The 16,679-nt window shown below is 35.0% G+C and overlaps 2 protein-coding genes and 1 pseudogene across 11 annotated transcripts; 1 reads left to right on the forward strand and 2 right to left on the reverse strand.

Moving 5' to 3' along the window:
* Positions 1 to 2,028: 2,028 nt before the first annotated feature.
* Positions 2,029 to 5,056, reverse strand: LOC146942626 (serine/arginine-rich splicing factor RSZ22A-like). Its single transcript, XM_085756667.1, has 6 exons — positions 4,965 to 5,056; positions 4,771 to 4,867; positions 4,465 to 4,553; positions 3,339 to 3,579; positions 2,956 to 3,093; positions 2,029 to 2,321 (listed from the first exon to the last, which is right to left on the reverse strand). The coding sequence occupies exons 2-6, from the start codon at positions 4,857 to 4,859 to the stop codon at positions 2,285 to 2,287; spliced, it is 594 nt and encodes a 197-aa protein (XP_085612793.1). The 5' UTR covers positions 4,860 to 4,867; positions 4,965 to 5,056; the 3' UTR covers positions 2,029 to 2,284.
* Positions 5,057 to 6,966: 1,910 nt separating this feature from the next.
* Positions 6,967 to 12,454, forward strand: LOC146942627 (putative sarcosine oxidase pseudogene; annotated as a pseudogene). Of its 9 annotated transcripts, none has more exons than XR_015032787.1 (6): positions 6,967 to 8,363; positions 9,365 to 9,742; positions 9,859 to 9,956; positions 10,074 to 10,183; positions 10,280 to 10,394; positions 12,003 to 12,454. The product of XR_015032787.1 is annotated as a putative sarcosine oxidase pseudogene, transcript variant X5 (transcript). The 9 variants fall into 9 exon arrangements; XR_015032785.1 differs by having other exon boundaries at positions 9,384 to 9,742; XR_015032786.1 differs by having other exon boundaries at positions 9,384 to 9,742; positions 9,868 to 9,956.
* Positions 12,455 to 12,862: 408 nt separating this feature from the next.
* Positions 12,863 to 16,675, reverse strand: CSLC5 (Cellulose-synthase-like C5). The gene is made up of 5 exons (XM_085756671.1): positions 15,699 to 16,675; positions 15,036 to 15,344; positions 14,655 to 14,945; positions 14,376 to 14,489; positions 12,863 to 14,062 (listed from the first exon to the last, which is right to left on the reverse strand). The coding sequence occupies exons 1-5, from the start codon at positions 16,401 to 16,403 to the stop codon at positions 13,418 to 13,420; spliced, it is 2,064 nt and encodes a 687-aa protein (XP_085612797.1). The 5' UTR covers positions 16,404 to 16,675; the 3' UTR covers positions 12,863 to 13,417.
* Between the last annotated feature and the right edge of the window lie 4 nt (positions 16,676 to 16,679).

The following is a 16,679-nucleotide window of genomic DNA, read 5'->3' on the forward strand; positions in this document are numbered from 1 at the left end:
AGCTATATCTGAGCCTCAATCAACGGGAAGAATGTGATCGATTGTGCCAGCTTAGGCTTCTGCCTTCTAGGCACCAGAAACTATTTTCTTGAACATAAATCCGGTATCATCAATACTAGGTAAATACATGAATCTCAGACTTGTAGTTGTAGCACATCTATCTAGTCATGCTTTTTAAATTTTATAATACTGTACCAATTTCTTACACTATAATTGAAAGAAGAAAAAAAACGTGAGTCACGTCTAAATTGGAAATGGAAATGTGGGCAACTAAGGGTATGTATAAAAAATATATCTATAATTTTAAACTATTGAGTATTGATGCACATTCTTATATTATTTATTAGTTTATTATACTATCGCTATATGGACTATGGAGCAAGCAGGCAGAGCGAGTTTAATCGAACTTCTTTATTCATATTGTTCAACACCTCTCATCATATGCAGTGATTTGGGGTGAAAAAATTTCCTCTTTCGATCGAGAAATTGTCCTTTTCTTTCATATTTACTGGAAAGATGAAAAAAAATATATATGTTACCACGTTTATTTTAAAGGAAAAAATGTTTTATAGAGAAGAAAAATAATGGTTATATCCCTCAAATCACTTATATGCGTATAATCTCAACTAATTAAGACAAACGAATGTAGACGTCACTTCACGTTAACAAAATTTTATGCTTATAAGCTTCACAAAAAAGTTAACGTATATATTTTCTAAAGTTACTTTCTTAAATATGCAGATATTATTTAGTTTATAGATAGAATGAGATGAAAGGTTTTGTTCTATCCTTTATGGCAGATTTTTTTTTAAAAAAATTATCATGTAATTATTTGGTTTAACACCTCTTCAAGCCACTACTGGTACAAATTTTCATTTGGTTCATAGAACGGATCCCTCCAACGGGTGTTTGGTCATAATAAAAGGAAAAGCAAAAGCTTTGACATAAAGGGAGATTCTCACTAAATTCAAGAATCATTTAACTACATCCAACTCTCAATTGATTCGCGATAGTTTCATGATAATATACTAGTTGTAAATAGCATCGTTCTATATGGACGAAAATGACTGATCACCTTTTTTATTGTACAAGATTAGGTTTTTTTAGAGTTGATACCTCATAAAGAACAATCAATTGCTAAGCCCATCGACCATAAATTGGCTCACTATTATGATCCTTTCAAGATCATAGAAAAATAAGGACCAGTTTCTACAACATGCATCGACCACCTACATCAAAATTTTCATGTTGTACTCGAGAAGGCCGTTGGATCTAATACCATGGAATCCAGGCTTTCTGCAGACTTGTAGCCTCGACTGGATGATGTGCAACCAGACATAACTCTAGATAGCCGAGTCATTATGAAAGGGAATACAACAGTCAAAACATTCTGGTGCATTAAAATGAATTTCAGCTGTCAATGCAACATTAGAATAAGCATATCTTTAAAAGGGTTGGGGATTTAAGAGGCTGATCCATTGGTATATAACAAACTGCCAGTTTCGAGAAGCATGGGAAGCAGCATGAGTACCTGCTTCATGGTAGTTACAATTATGAAATAGTAACAGAATTGCCAAATGGCAATCATGATAAGAAAATAACTACCAGTCATTTAGGAGTCTAAGTGATCGTGGAATGTGTAATTGTGTATTGCTGTGATTTCCATATTCAGTAAAATAAAATTACTCAATTTATTTCTGGTGATCTATCAGATGATATTTATGTTCATATCACATGTATAGGGCAAACTCATGCGCCTATCTTCGGTAGAATGGATATAATTACCTGCCAGAAGTATTTGATGTCGCCGTTCACTTATAATTTAATTAAAAAAGCATGCCAATAGAGTCTGAGGTGTGCACAAGAGGTGAGATTCAATGAAAGAAAAAGCTTGTAGCCACCCTGCTGGAATAACAACCATTCAAAATCACACAGAAGGGCAGCCAGGGAGGATATCCCAGGGAATGTGGAAGCACAAAACCAAGGCGGTAGTACCAGAAGACACCTCAACACAGAAAAAAGTATATATTTTAGCAATATCCGGAACACTTTTTAACAAACTAGTGGCAATTACATTAAAAAGACTGTTTTACCTGCAAAATTACTAGAAGAATTCGGTGTAGATAAAAAAAACACAAGACATTAAATCAAGAAAGTAACTAAACCGGTTAGGGTAGAAGCTCAGGGCATTGCCCAACAAAACAGATGCATACTGCAGTTGAAAACACTAGATTAACAAATTCTCATTATCTTCTGAACGATCACGGTTACCAACTCTGAAAAATCAACTTCTGCTTCGATGTGCAGCCCTTATCCCATTTCTGCACAATATGGACATCATCGTATGTCAGCACAAATGCATAGTAACACTTATTATAGAATTCAAAATTTGGAAATTCAAATAATTTGGCACGAGGGTTGCAGAGCGATCTCGGTTGCGACAGCAGGTAACAAAAAGTTGTCACAACATGACTTATGGACCTTAAAGTTGAAAAATAAACATTGCATACTAAAAAATCGAACATGCAAATCTTCTAGGTCATCAGTTTTATTTTCCATTCATCTGTGCTGGTAACAGACATATAAAGACAAGAAGATGCCATAAATTTAGAGCATACACAAGATTTTTGTAAAGAGGGAACAAAAGGAGAGGAGGGAAAAATGCCAGAGCATCAAACTCTATGTAACCTAAGAACACTTCAGCAGAGAATAGATTTGAGAAATGCAACATTTTGGAGTAAAGCTCAAGAAAACTATTATATGAACACACCTATCAGACACAATATAAAAGACTTCTACAAAACAAGGTTTACTAAAATCATTAGATTAAATATAACATTAATAAAAGAGATATTAAGATAAAAAAAATCAAGACAGTAAAAGAAAATACAAGTTTAAAACAGGCAACCATCTAGTGATACCAAGATAAATCCAGGCCGAGAGATAGAACCTAACCCGTTAGCATGTGTTGCGTCCTCACGCCCACGGTAAGGAGGTGGAGACCTGCTATAGCTGCGCCGGCGAGGTGAAGGGCTGCGTCGACGAGGAGAAGGGCTGCGCCGCCTAGGGGACCGCTCACGAGGACTGTAACTCCTGGTGCATTTCAATTAAAGGTGTGAAAATGAAACACTTTTATTTAAACATGTGTAAAACAAATATTACCACCAAATAGTGAAAAAGTACGTTACTCGGTACAAGTTATGCCCAATAAATAAAAATAAAAATAAAGGAACAATGTCATTTTTTTTTTTAACTTTGGAAAAATAGCTTGTATCTTATTATCATCACAATAAACCATGTACAGAAGTCCCAATAGCATCAGAATAAAGCAATCTCACCTTCGCCCGTAACTTGGGCTCCTGCGAAATCGAGGTGGACTGCGGCTCCGACGTCTTCCAGAGCCACCACGAGAAGAATTACACTCGCGGGCAAAATGACCAGGTTCACCACACTCATAACATTTCAAATCAGAACCACCCCCACCAGACCGACCACGACCACCGCCGCCACCACCTCTGCCTCCCCCTCCACCTCCAGTTTTAGAGTTGTGGGAAAGCTCTACCCTCCAACCATTTTTACCTGCTCCATAGAAGAAAAATTAAAAGGCACAGTAAATAGTAGGGAAAATTAAGCAACCCAAGTGCCTCCCTATTGAATAGAGTGGAAGGATATACCAATCCATATTTTAGAATTGAAACAAAAAAACACTCCTAGCAAAAAATAAAGCACACTAATGAAATCGTATGGCTGAACCGGTATACATCGATTTCAATAACTTTCATGCCAAAAATAATTGAGATTGTGAAAAAAAGTAAAACTCAGTAGAGTAACAGTATAAGTCAGTTCCCTTAACATTTTATATGATATGTCAAAAAGATGTCATAAATAATATTATAAAATTTTGGTAATGTTTTCTATACTAAATTAAAGTAAGGAAAGAATATGTCAAGCAATATGTACAAGAGAGCAGTGGTTTAAAGATTTGTATAAATAACAAACACTGCCAGTTTATACATAAAATCTTCTGGCACAGTGGTTCGTGTTCTTTTTACATATTTGCTTGTGTTTGAATCTTAGTGAAAACATTTTCATAATTTCATTCGGTTAAATCAATCAACTGCAAACAGCTGAACCCCACCAAACCGGTCATAGATCCAGTTCAATAGCATCTCCAATCTGATGCGCAGATCAAACTGGTTATAGGTCCGGACCGGTTTTCTCAGTGATGAGTAGAAGAAAGGGAGTATCTACTTGCTCATAAGCTTACAGCTTCTTTAAATGAAAAAAGTATATCAAAATAAGGAGAAAATATCCTCTTCAAATTCAACACATCCACCAGAAACAGATTAAACACAAAAGTACATGAGCATGAAACAAAATAATAATCAATTACTGAGAAAATTTTGGTAAATTAAACAATGCCATTGTAAAACATTACACTGGTCAAAATGGTTCAAAACATACCATCTAATTCACGAATAGCATCAAGTGCATCTCTGCGGTCATCAAAGTCAATGAAAGCATAACCAGGAGGCCTCCTTGCAACCCACACACTACACAAACAAAGTTCAAAAATTTAAATTATGGGCTAATCGAAATAATTATAAAGTACAAATGATAGTTTAACAGGAAATTCCATTAATTTGAACATAATTTTCAAGCTGACAATTCAAAAATCCAATTGAATTGGGAAGTATGATATTACTTGGTGACCTAATTCACTGTAATGCGGAGATTATAATTCAAGTTTATAAAAAGTGATTCAGTTACCTTCGTATAACTCCAAAAACATGGAAATCATCTTCAAGATCCCTCTCAGAAATTCTTGAATCGAGATTTCCAATATACACGCGAGTCATCGTTTCAGCTGAAAAAGCGAACCAGACACAAATTAGGGAATGAGAAAATAGAAGAAAACATTAAGAAATTAACAAAGGTTTTCAAGAAACCCAAAATTTCTGAACCTAAAGACGAAGCGGTGAAGATTGAAAAATGAAGGAAAACCCTAGCAGCTGCTGCAGTAGCACTACGTAGTTCCTTTGTTAACTGTTTGTGTATTTTTTCTACGAACGTACACAAAATTTAAAACCAACCGCATCCACTTGTTTTGCTTTATTAACTAGTCGGTCAGAAAAAACCTATGAAGCCCGGTTGATACTAAGGACGCGGATACGCAAAATTTAAGATACGTTACAATTAAGATATTTTAACAAAAAATATTTATGCTGAAGTTTATTTGGATGTAAAATACTTGAAACAAAATAAGCATGGATTATTCTCCAATACTATATAATCATAAAAATCATAATTTTAAAAAAATAATTCATGTTCTCTCAAAAAAAAATATAAATTTTTTGTATAAATCATATTCTATTTTCATTCTTACGTTAGATATTAACAATTGCATGAGGAACTCAAAACAAACTCAAAACAAAGTTTGTTTAATATTGATTGAATGAATCTTCTCTCTCTCGTTACTTTCATCCACCAAAAACATAAATTTTAATTGATTAATCGAAAAACAATTATAGTGATTCATATCTTAAATTGAATCATTTACATTTTCATTAAATTTTCACAATACAGTCTTACTTTTTTACACTTCGTTTTATTTACGTCTTTATGATTTACCTTATAAGTATTTGTGTATCCGTCGAATACCATATAAGTATTCGATAAAATATATATTTTAAATTAAAATAATTAATTTTGATACTCCGTGTGTACTTACAATGGCGGAGCCAGGAAAAAAAAGGTTCGGGTGGGCCACTAAATTAGGAAGTTTTTTCTTTTCTAGTATAAATGTAAATTGAGAGAGTTTTGAAACCCCCACAAACCTCCGCTAACCAGTCAAACATAGACACGATAGTATTTATGGGTGGACCACTACACCCACTATACCGCTTAACAGAGATTTGAATGTGTCGAAAACAAAAAACGTCGTAAAATTGTTTAAAATCTCGCAAAGCAGACCTATAGTAGACCTATAATTGTTAATTTTTTTTATTTTTCCGAGTGGGTCGTGGCCCACCCCAGTCCCCAACCATGAAGGGCTCCAACTCTATGTACTTATCTCTAAGTATCCGTGGAATATCGTTATTTGATACATATTTGATATGATACATCTCCATTTTAGGGTATTTAGGCTTCATAAGAACAAACTTTTAGAGTGTATTTGGACGGAGAATGTTTAGGGAATTCCATTGTTTGGACAATAATATGGAGAATTTTCAAAATGATGGAAATTCATGAAGTATTTTGTTCAAGTTAAATTTAGAAAATTTCAAATGACATCTTAAACCTAAGAATTTCAAATTTTTTCATTCTTTTAATCTTTTAATTTTTGCATTTTGGTCCTCACATTTTTCAAAAATTTCAAATTGACCCCTAAATTTTATTTAAAAAATGTAACAAACAAATACAATACGCTTTAAAGTAAATGTTATTTTTTTTTAAAAATTGTAACAAAAGGATACAATATTTTTTAAAGTGATATATTTTTTTTTTAAAAAGTGATTTTTTTTAGAGGTAAAAAAACGACTTTGTTTCTTAAAAAAAGTCATGTGACTTTGTTTCTTAGACACGGTCTCACAGAGCTCGTTTTTTACATATTAAAGTACATGTGACTTTATAAAATATCACAATTTTTTTTGCGTTTATTTTTTTAATAAAAAAAATATTTTTTAAATAATTTAGTTTGTTTGAATAAAACTATATAAAATGAATGTTTTTTTACAAAATTACCTCTATTTTTTTTATCATATGTTTTTTCTCAGTTAAAACGAATTTTTTGTTAAAAAACACAAGAGTAAAAAAATGCTGAGACATCAAATAAATTATAATACAACACAATCATGTTTTGGTGTCAATTAAATTTTATAATTAAAGAATAAATTATTAATTTTTTATCGTAAATTTAAAAAGTGAAAAGTGAGTCATATGAAAAATTTGTTTAGAAAGGGAGTTATTATCGGAAAAGTTGTTTTCGCGGTGGAGTACGCGAACGTGCGTATCCCTTTCACAACGCTAAACCACACTAATAGTTAGTTTGTTTCACGCACACTTATATTCATGTTCCTCCTGTTCTATCTATTATCCTTTCTCCCCCAATTCTCAGAGAAAAAACACATTCCTTTCCTTCATTCTCAATTTCTCACATTAACAATAACAAATCAACGATCATGGACTGTTCAGGTTCTGATTATGATGTCATTGTTGTCGGCGCCGGCGTCATGGGAAGCTCCACCGCCTACTACGCCGCCAAACGAGGCCTCAAAACCCTTCTTCTCGAACAATTTGATTTTCTTCACCACCGTGGTTCCTCCCACGGTGAATCCCGCACAATTCGCGCAGCTTACCCTCAACAACATTACTGCCAAATGGTCATGAAATCCTACCAATTATGGGAAGAAGCTCAAGCTCAAGCAGGCTTCAATGTCTATTACAAAGCTCATCACTTTGACATGGGCCCTTCAAACGATCCAATGATCCTCTCTGTCGCCCAAAACTGCCGCCAGAACAATCTCCCCTGTCAAGTCCTCCGCCGTGAGCAAGTTGCCGACAAATTCTCCGGCCGGATTCACATTCCAGATGATTGGGTTGGTCTCTCAACAGAACACGGTGGTGTTATCAAAGCCACAAAAGCTGTAACGATGTTTCAGTCACTCGCCCATAATCACGGTGCTGTGTTAAATGACAATGTTGAAGTTGTAGACATAAAAAACGACAGAAACAGCGTTGTTATTTTAACAGCCAAAGGTGAAAAATTCCGTGGCAAAAAATGTGTTGTTACAGTGGGAGCTTGGGTGAACAAGCTAGTAAAGAAGATAAGTGGGGTTGAAATTCCGGTTCAACCATTGGAAACTCTGCTATGTTACTGGAGGATTAAGGAAGGTCACCAGGGGAAGTTTACAATTGGTGGTAATTTTCCAACGTTTGCTAGCTTGGGTAGGGTTTTATTGTATGGATCGCCGAGTTTTGAGTTTCCGGGTTTGATTAAGGTGGCGGTTCACGGTGGCAACCCATGTGACCCGGATAAGAGACCGTGGGGGGCAGGTGTGATGATGGATGAGATGAAGGAGTGGGTTGAAGGGAGATTCTGCGGGTTGGTTGATTCATCTGAGCCTGTTGTGAAACAGTCTTGTATGTATTCAATGACTCCGGATGAGGATTTTGTCATTGATTTCTTGGGTGGTGAGTTTGGGAAAAATGTGGTTTTAGGTGCCGGGTTTTCAGGTCATGGGTTCAAGATGGCTCCTGTTATTGGGAAGATTTTAACCGAGCTTGCAGTGGATGGGGGAACTAATGAGGTTGATTTGAAACACTTTAGGATTGGAAGATTCAAAGTGACTTCTAAGGTTTAGGTAATTTTCTTGTCTTGCATTTTTTGTTCTGAGATTAAGATTTATGTTTTGGTTATACCTAATGCAATAATTGAGGAAAATCTGTGTTGAATATAGAAGATTATATCTATCAAACGGTTCTGAATTAGACCCATTCAATTCTGTCTGTTCTAGAAATAAGTAAATAAGAAAGATAAATCCATTTTAATAAAAGATACTATAAGGCACTTCTGAATTGATCTCATCCCTTAAAAATTGAAATTTTAATTTGTTCAGTAATAACTGAATTCTTCAATAAAATACTCTTTTAGAATTCTCCATAACCCTCCGCATTTTGAATGCATCTGTTATAATTGTGATTATTGGATGGAATAGTAAGTTGATTGCAATTGGAGTCTGCAAATGTATTATTGGAAACTTGATGTTGGATTTCTCTCTTGAAATTATGCCGGCAGTATTAGTATTCAAAGTATTATAAAGGATATAATAAGTTCATGAGTTAAAACCGGTGGTTGTTTTCGGATAGTTAATAGCGTGTGTTATGACTACTAAAATAAACAACTTTCTCATTGGCCACTTGAATAAATATGAACCAGAAAAACGAAAACATCACTTGACAATTCTTAATTATCACCAGTTAGAGGTTACAAGGCCATAGTTATATCAGCAATGGTTTGGCGCAACTCAAGTAAGATACATTTTTAGGGCGGAGTTTCTTTTAGCAAGGGATAAATTTTTGAGTTTATGGTCTTCCTTCTTTGTTTATTTATTTTCCGTTATTTTGAATTCTTTTATTGGTATAATCATTTATTTTGAATTTTAGGTCTAAAATTTTTAAGAAATATATACACCTGAATTATCTGCTCAATTCCTTGCTATTTGTGGTTTTGTTTACATGAGTAAAACCCGCATGAAATTATGAAGGCTGTTGCTTGTTACAAGTCTATGAGTGCTTGTATGAATATGGAAATTTTTGAAGTTTTTCCATGAACTGCATTAGATTTAAAGGTTTTTTGATGTAGAAATCCTTATGGAATGCAGCAAGACAGTGTCACATCTGCCATAAAACTCCACTTACTGAATTTCATAAACCTTGGCCCTCAGTGCCCTGCTGTAGTTACTTTTGATGGAGGTACGAGGATGAAGTATTCATTTGTATGCCTGACAATAGATTGTGACGGTGTTTGAAATGCTTATCTATGCTTTAATGCAACCTAGATGCCTTGAGGCAGATATGATGTCGCCTTTGATGTTGGGGCTCCTCTAACCAAGATCTAAGAGTTTTTGTGCACTGCATTAAGCAGTGACTGTAAACTTAAGTACGTTATTTTCCTTTCCTTGCTATTTGATGAAGTGTTCATGAGGGGAAGTCCTCACAATATAGTGCTTGAGGAGTTGAGGTATATAGTTGTGTTACTTGTTGATATTTGCGTGAGATTGTCATTTTTTTAAGCTATGATATTGCAAATTGATATTTATCCCGAGAATGACTTTAGAGATATCTGTCAAATTAAAGGGGCTTTAGTTTGACTAGGTGGATACACGGAAGGTTTTGGTTAGGCATCATATGTCAGTGAGGGGAAGTCCTTGGAATATAGTGCTCGAGGAGTTGAGGTAGATAGTTGTATTACTTCTTGATATTTGCATGAGATTGTCATTATTTATAAGCTATAATATTGTAGATTGATATTTATCCCGAGAATGACTTTAGAGATTTCTGTCAAATTAAAGGGACTTCAGTTTGACTGGCGGCTTGATACACGGAAGGTTTTGGTTAAGCATCATATGTTAGTGAAGGTCCAAGTCAAAGCTTATATACAGAAGGAGATAGCCATATATTGGTTAGCAAAACTTCAGAATAATTCCTTATAGGCTATATAACATTAGGTTTTTTATGTGAGTGATTACTGATTAGTGGTTGCGAATTTGCACTGCAGCGGCTAGATAAGAGACATGAGCATTAAACAGTTGATAATGTTAATCCATTTAAAGATGAATCACAGAGTTGTAAATGGTGATATGGGTCACACTGTGGACAATATTATGGCTAAGGTAAGTGACTCTAGCCTATGGAAGAATATAGTTTAAGTTATGGCCTAAGTTAAAAGAATATGTGACGTGGTCTATCGGTAATGGACAGTTGATGCACGCCTGGAAAAGTGGATAGCACCAGGACTGTGTATTGACAACGTGCATTTCAAGTAATTTGCAGAAGTGAAAATATTCCCTGTGTAGCCATGAATCGGTGAGTGGTGTTGGGAATTGGTTTGTTGGAGCTAGATTGGGAAGTGAAAATATGCCGCACATATTGTGAAGCTAACTCCTGCGCACATGCTTAAGCAGCTTTGGGATATAGTAGTGGTTCCAAGTTGATTATCTATGAGCTACCTCCAGCTCAAATTAGTCATTAACTTTTGGCAGATTCTATAGGGGCTTTATATCTCCGAACTGTTCGTTTGTAATCCCTTTTCTTTTTGGGCTTAGGCCCTCATTAATTCCAAAAATAAAAAATAAAAAACAAGAAAAAATGGTTACCGATGAATGCGTAGGACTGGATTTGCTAATAAAACTATCTATTAGGCGCTAGTTAGCAAGCACACTTAGTATTAGGTTGGATTGAAGTGTTTAGCTTGCACTAACTTTCTAAAATGTATAGATGACCGTCAAAAGTAGAATTAGTGTGCAGTTAAGCTGTTTTCTCTCATCATTCTGTAAATTGGATTGTGGCTGTTGTACACAATTGTGGAGATATGCTGTTATGATACCTATTGAGAGGAAGCCGGGTCATCAAAGGGGAATCAACAGATTGGCTAGAGAAAAGGGACATGTGTCACTTGATCCAACAATTAAGGGAATATTTGTATCAGAAAAATGCTATAAAGTAATGAAGAGAATGGATGAATGATGTGAGAGGCATGAAAGAAATTGATTGAAATCTGTATTCTCTCCCTCTGAACTTCTTCCCCTTCTAGAAATTCTGTTCTTGTTAGTACCCTTCATTTGACCACAAATTCATTTGAGAGTTACATTGATTGTATTTCATTTGCTACTACTGTTACATTGATTTCATCTTGCATACATATAAGAACCCTTACATATGCTTTCACTAACAGTTCTCATGTTTATTTTGTTTCTTTTGAACACGAGGTTTAGCTTTGAAAGTCACCGCCCCTGGGGTTCTGCTTTATCTGTTTTCTTTGATTATGCTTTATGAAGTTGTTACTTTTGCTGATTCTGTTCACTTGATTGCAGTTATGTATGATGTGTATACATATACATAATCTTTTTCAATGAATGAATTGTGTTTGTATCAAAGGTCATTGACACATTTACTTGTAGCAATTGCATTTTAAAAAGCTACATTCTGTAACATTTTTTATTGAGAATAGCTTAAGTTGTTCTGGTTTATGCTCTAGGCTAATTTAATATTTGAAGTTTAAGCACATTTGAACCTTATTCTGAAAACCAGACTGTATTACTAGGATTCTATAACGGGACGGTCAAATGAATTTGTTTCCTCTTGTTATAGTTCCTGCTTTCTCTTATTGGCATTTTTCTTTATTCTAATTCAATTTGAATGCCCTGTTTCTTCCTTAGCTCAGTTCTTCTTTTAAATTGTTTATGCAATTTATGTCAAGTTGATATTGGTTATATTTGCAGGAATTTGGAAGGTCAAAGTTTTGGTTCAAAAAAATTACAGTGCAAAGGAAATTGAAGGAAAATGTAAGAGGAACAAGGGAGAGCATTCTGAATGTATCAATTTCTTAGTGAAAAGGGAATAACAACAGAAAGTGTAAGTAGGGTAATCATAGTTAGTGTCGTCTCTGTAATTGAACCAAAATAAACTAGGACCAGCTAGAACAACTCCAACAAAACTCAGTTTATGCTTTCTATTGAACTCTTATCTTTACACTTGATCAGTTGCATGGGCATGGGTAAAGCATAGTGTAAATTATAATTCTACTTTTTTATGACGTGTTTGACTAATTTTTGCCTTGTAATTTAAACTTTTGGTGGCATTTTGAAGATTACTTTATTTGATGACTAAAAACGTTATCCTGAACTTTTTTGTTATATTCAGATTAAAGTGTTACACTGTTGTTATTGGTAAACTACTATTTCCTTTTAGGTCTGTGTGATTGGTAAACTATTTGTACAACTGTGAATGCAAACTATATTATCATGACCGACATATATGTCCAAAGAAATGGGGCAAGCCCGTCCTTTTAATAATAATAGTGAGGGGCAAGTTGTGACATACCATTGAAGCATATTGGGTCTGAGGTCAGTTGGGAAAATACCATTGATTAATACTATATAAATCAATTTTAAGTGCATGAATTAGTTAGAGGGGCCACATGAGTGCTATATGATTATGATCAAATCCACTAGAACTTTTCTCTACTATTTCCTGCCGACACCATTTTATTTACTTAACTCATGTTCACGTAATTAAAGTACAAGTTTAATTGCCAAGTAACAACAAAAAACAAAGAAAAAACAAATGGGTCAAACAGAAATGAAGGAATAGAAGCTATTGTGTAATCAGATACTAATAGAATGTACAGAAAGATGAACTCTGCTCAGACATTTGGAATGGTGAGATAGGAAACTAGAATCAGAACTTAAATCCCAAATACAACCAAAGAACAAAATAAAGAAAACTGAAGATTTTATACATCAAAATGTAACAGATTAACATGAATTCTATATCTGTAAAGAGTCCAGTGACCAGTGCCTATATAGAATACTTGTGATGAATCGTTTGAATGAATGAAAAATCGATAGGGATGAATAACAGAGAAACCTTGTTTTGGTACTTAAAATAAAATATGATTACTAGAGCTGTTCTGAGAGTTTCAGAAAGGAAAAAAAGATCGAACTTCGCTTTGTTGCTAATTGTATTGCTGGACTGCAACTTATAGTGTGTGGAAAATAGAAAAGTCACGTGTCAGCGCACAATTGAATGGAAGCTACATATAGTTGATTCAACACGGGTTCAGCATCCTTGGAACGTGAAACACACTATTGGATGATTAATCAGCAGAAGATGTGGTGTTTTAAATGAAAACTAACTAGCTCATCTGCTCTCCAATCAAATCAAGGCCTACAAGGAAGAATGTCATCCCTTGGAAAAACAGAAAGTAGAAATGAACTCCTTGTGCAGATAACAGACTTCTGACACAAGCTGTGAGAAGAAGGAATGCCAAAGTCAGCTCTTTTTTATATATCTTGTTAGCTTTCTTAACAGGTTCTGGAACTGCTTCTTTGAGTTCCTTCAATTGCTGTAACTCAACAAGTCCACTGTCAGAAGCTCCTCTGTGAATCTTTTGTTGTTCTATTGACTCGGTTTCTCTTTCTGCAGCAGCAAGTAAGTCAGATTCTGATGACCTTCCAGCTTTCTTTGTGACAATCCATTCATAAGAGCTTCCCAATTGGAAGAGTCCAGATACCATTGCATTAAATTTAGTCACAGACATGGTGTTTTCAAAAAGGAGGTAAGGAACAATAAAAGGAAAAAATTTAGGTGCAGGAAGAATGTTAAGGATTGACATGCATACAGGAACATAGCAGATCAACCATAAAGGAAGTTCTGCCTCTGGAACAAACATGGTTAAAGGAAGGATTATGCAAAATAAGGTGAAGGAGTAAAAGGGAAGGATTAGTTTCCTTAGCAGAAAAAATAGCAGAATTAAGTTTGCTTTCTTCCACGGTGACACCTGCAGTTAAATAAAATTTAAGACCCTTTAGGCAGTACATAATATAACCAATAATTGCAAATACTCAGTATCAGTGTTGTCAATTGCAGATCGCAAAAAATAGTGGCTTGTTCAATTTCTGCTATGTTGTAGAGCTATAGCGCGGCTATAGCCGCTATTTGACAACACTTTATACTAAATAGCATATTGCGAAACAATAGTGATTTGTTCAGATCATGCTATGCTGTATAGCCGCTATTTGACAACATTGCTCAGCACTTGCTTGTGTTCATCAGTATTCTATTCATTACATCAAGCTGTGTATCAGATATACCTCAGATTTCAAAATTGCTGGAAGACACAGCCTAAAAAGTTGCATAGGCCCTGAATGCCAGCGGTGTTGCTGCTTCCTGTAAGCTTCATATGACTCAGGAACTTCACAAAGTACCTGAAATTTAAACACAATTAAGAAATTTAAGAGAGTTCTTCAGGGATCTTTGGTCTGAACACAGAAGTTCGATTTCATGAAGGTGACATAACTATCAGTATTATGCACTATGAAAGAAAGGAGATAACAGATACGAACTGAAAATAAACTGTCATTTATGATCACCTTGACATCATTTAGGAAGATAAATTTCCAACCATTGAGGTGAGCTCGGACAGCAATGTCCATATCTTCTACAGTTGTTCTCTCCAGCCAGCCCCCAGATTCTTCTAGGGCTTTGATTCTCCAAACACCAGCAGTTCCATTGAAACCAAAGAAATTAAGAAACACCCCATTGACCTGCTGTTCTACTTCAAAATGGAAGCATAAATTTATGTTTTGGAGACGAGTCAACAAATTCTCATCCTTGTTCACAAAAGACCATCTAGCTTGGACCAAACCTAGTTCAGGATTATCCTGTAATAACAAGTCATTTGCAAATCTTAAAACAAGTTAACACTTATCGATAATCGTATCTGAATATATATGTCATGATCTTCACTTAACCTTGAAATGTGGCACAGTTTGCTTAAGAAAATCAGGGTTTGGTTGAAAGTCTGCATCAAATATTGCAACAAATTCATAGTCTTTCACGTAGTCACAGTTCATTGCAGAATTAAGATTTCCAGCTTTATATCCAGTCCTGACCAAGCGATGCCGATAGATTATGTTGATTCCCTTTTGGTTCCACTTAGAGACCTCAGCCTTAATTAACCACTGTATGCTCTCATCATCAGAATCGTCAAGTACTTGAATCAGTAAACGATCCCTTGGCCAATCCATTTGACACACTGCAGAAATTGACTGCTCATACACCTGCATAAAGTCAATTTGTGCAAGATGAACAAAAGATGAACTCCATATTTTGTCAATGTCATTGATTGCTTATAATAGTTAAAAATTCATAAAACAACACAGCATCAAATGGAAAGCATTTGTGTTTCTGAGTTTAGGAGATTGCAGAAAATTCTTAAGGGAGTTAAAATTTTAAAAGAATAATGTGTTTGTCAGACTCGACGCACACTCTTCTATTTTCTCGTGACATTTGCAAAATTTAAGTTTGACTTGAAAAAATTAGTTAACACTATTACATTGAAACTTACTGGTAGCGTACACATCAGATATAAAAACCTCATAGCAAAACTGGAATGCAGAAGTTCGGTGTCATACCTCTTTCTCATTGCACATTGGAATTTGAACCAAAACCATTGGATAAATGCATACAGATCCTTCAACATCATCAACCTTGAATGGATCCCCATTGATCATTGGCTTAACCTTCTTGAATTTGATCCAAAACCACCCGAAACAAAGAAGCATACGGTCCACGGATTGGATAAGAAACAAAACAATACAAAACTTCGAAAGTGCCTGAATTGGTGGAGCAATGTAGTCAGCACGAAACGTCAACCAAGCAACATAAACCATATGGAACCACCTTTGGAAATCAGAAGTATGAGGAATGTGCAAATTGGTATTCCCAAAATGCCAACCTTGAAAGTAAGCAACAACCTCAAAAGCCAAAACAGCCAAAGAAATTAACAAAAACAAACTAATGATTCTAAACAACAATTTCCCTTTTTCAACAGCCACTCCCTGTCTACGAACCAGCCTTTTCTTAATAGCACCAAGCAAATCCCAAAGAACAGTTACTAACCAAGTAACACAACCAACGGCACGATGAGCTTTAAGAAGCAAAACCCACCTAACTTGTTTAGCATTCTTGCCGCGGTTTTTATCTACCGGCCTAAATGCAGCATCTGCACCATTAATCTTCACAACTGAGAAATTGGGGTCCTCCATTTTCACCACCACTGGTGTTCCTTTCTGTGAATCCTTCATCCACCAACTTGAAAAATCCAATCTTGGAGCCATTGTAAATCACAGTTTCACACAGACAATTAAACAAACAGTTTGTGTGTATAATATAATAATATATGAAATAAAAACACTAACTTGATGAATCTTTTCAAGTACACATCATATCATAGTAAAGTAAAGACAACAAAGAGTAAAGACATGGATCTGAAAAAAAAAAACACAAGTTAAGATTCGTAGTTGATGTTATTGGAACAAAAATGCAGAGTGAGGGTGTTTTTGAAGACACCTAACATTGGAAAAGGCACATTATGAGGAAAGCAAAGAATAAGA

The sequence above is a fragment of the Medicago sativa genome, chromosome 3, assembly GCF_051527215.1.
Source record: "Medicago sativa cultivar Bolivia chromosome 3, Bolivia_mono, whole genome shotgun sequence".
Classification (NCBI taxonomy): Eukaryota; Viridiplantae; Streptophyta; class Magnoliopsida; order Fabales; family Fabaceae; genus Medicago; species Medicago sativa.

Excerpts from the sequence above, each read along its gene's own strand:
- LOC146942626 (XM_085756667.1), bottom strand. The coding sequence starts at position 4,859 with ATGACTCGCGTGTATATTGGAAATCTCGATTCAAGAATTTCTGAGAGG. Across the intron at positions 3,094-3,338 it reads AGCCCAAGTTACGGGCGAAG|GAGTTACAGTCCTCGTGAGC; the intron begins GTGAGATTGCTT and ends GAAATGCACCAG. Across the intron at positions 2,322-2,955 it reads GACGCAACACATGCTAACGG|AAATGGGATAAGGGCTGCAC; the intron begins GTTAGGTTCTAT and ends CATATTGTGCAG.
- CSLC5 (XM_085756671.1), bottom strand. The coding sequence starts at position 16,403 with ATGGCTCCAAGATTGGATTTTTCAAGTTGGTGGATGAAGGATTCACAG. Across the intron at positions 15,345-15,698 it reads CAATGTGCAATGAGAAAGAG|GTGTATGAGCAGTCAATTTC; the intron begins GTATGACACCGA and ends GACTTTATGCAG. Across the intron at positions 14,063-14,375 it reads CAGCAATTTTGAAATCTGAG|GTGTCACCGTGGAAGAAAGC; the intron begins GTATATCTGATA and ends ATTTAACTGCAG.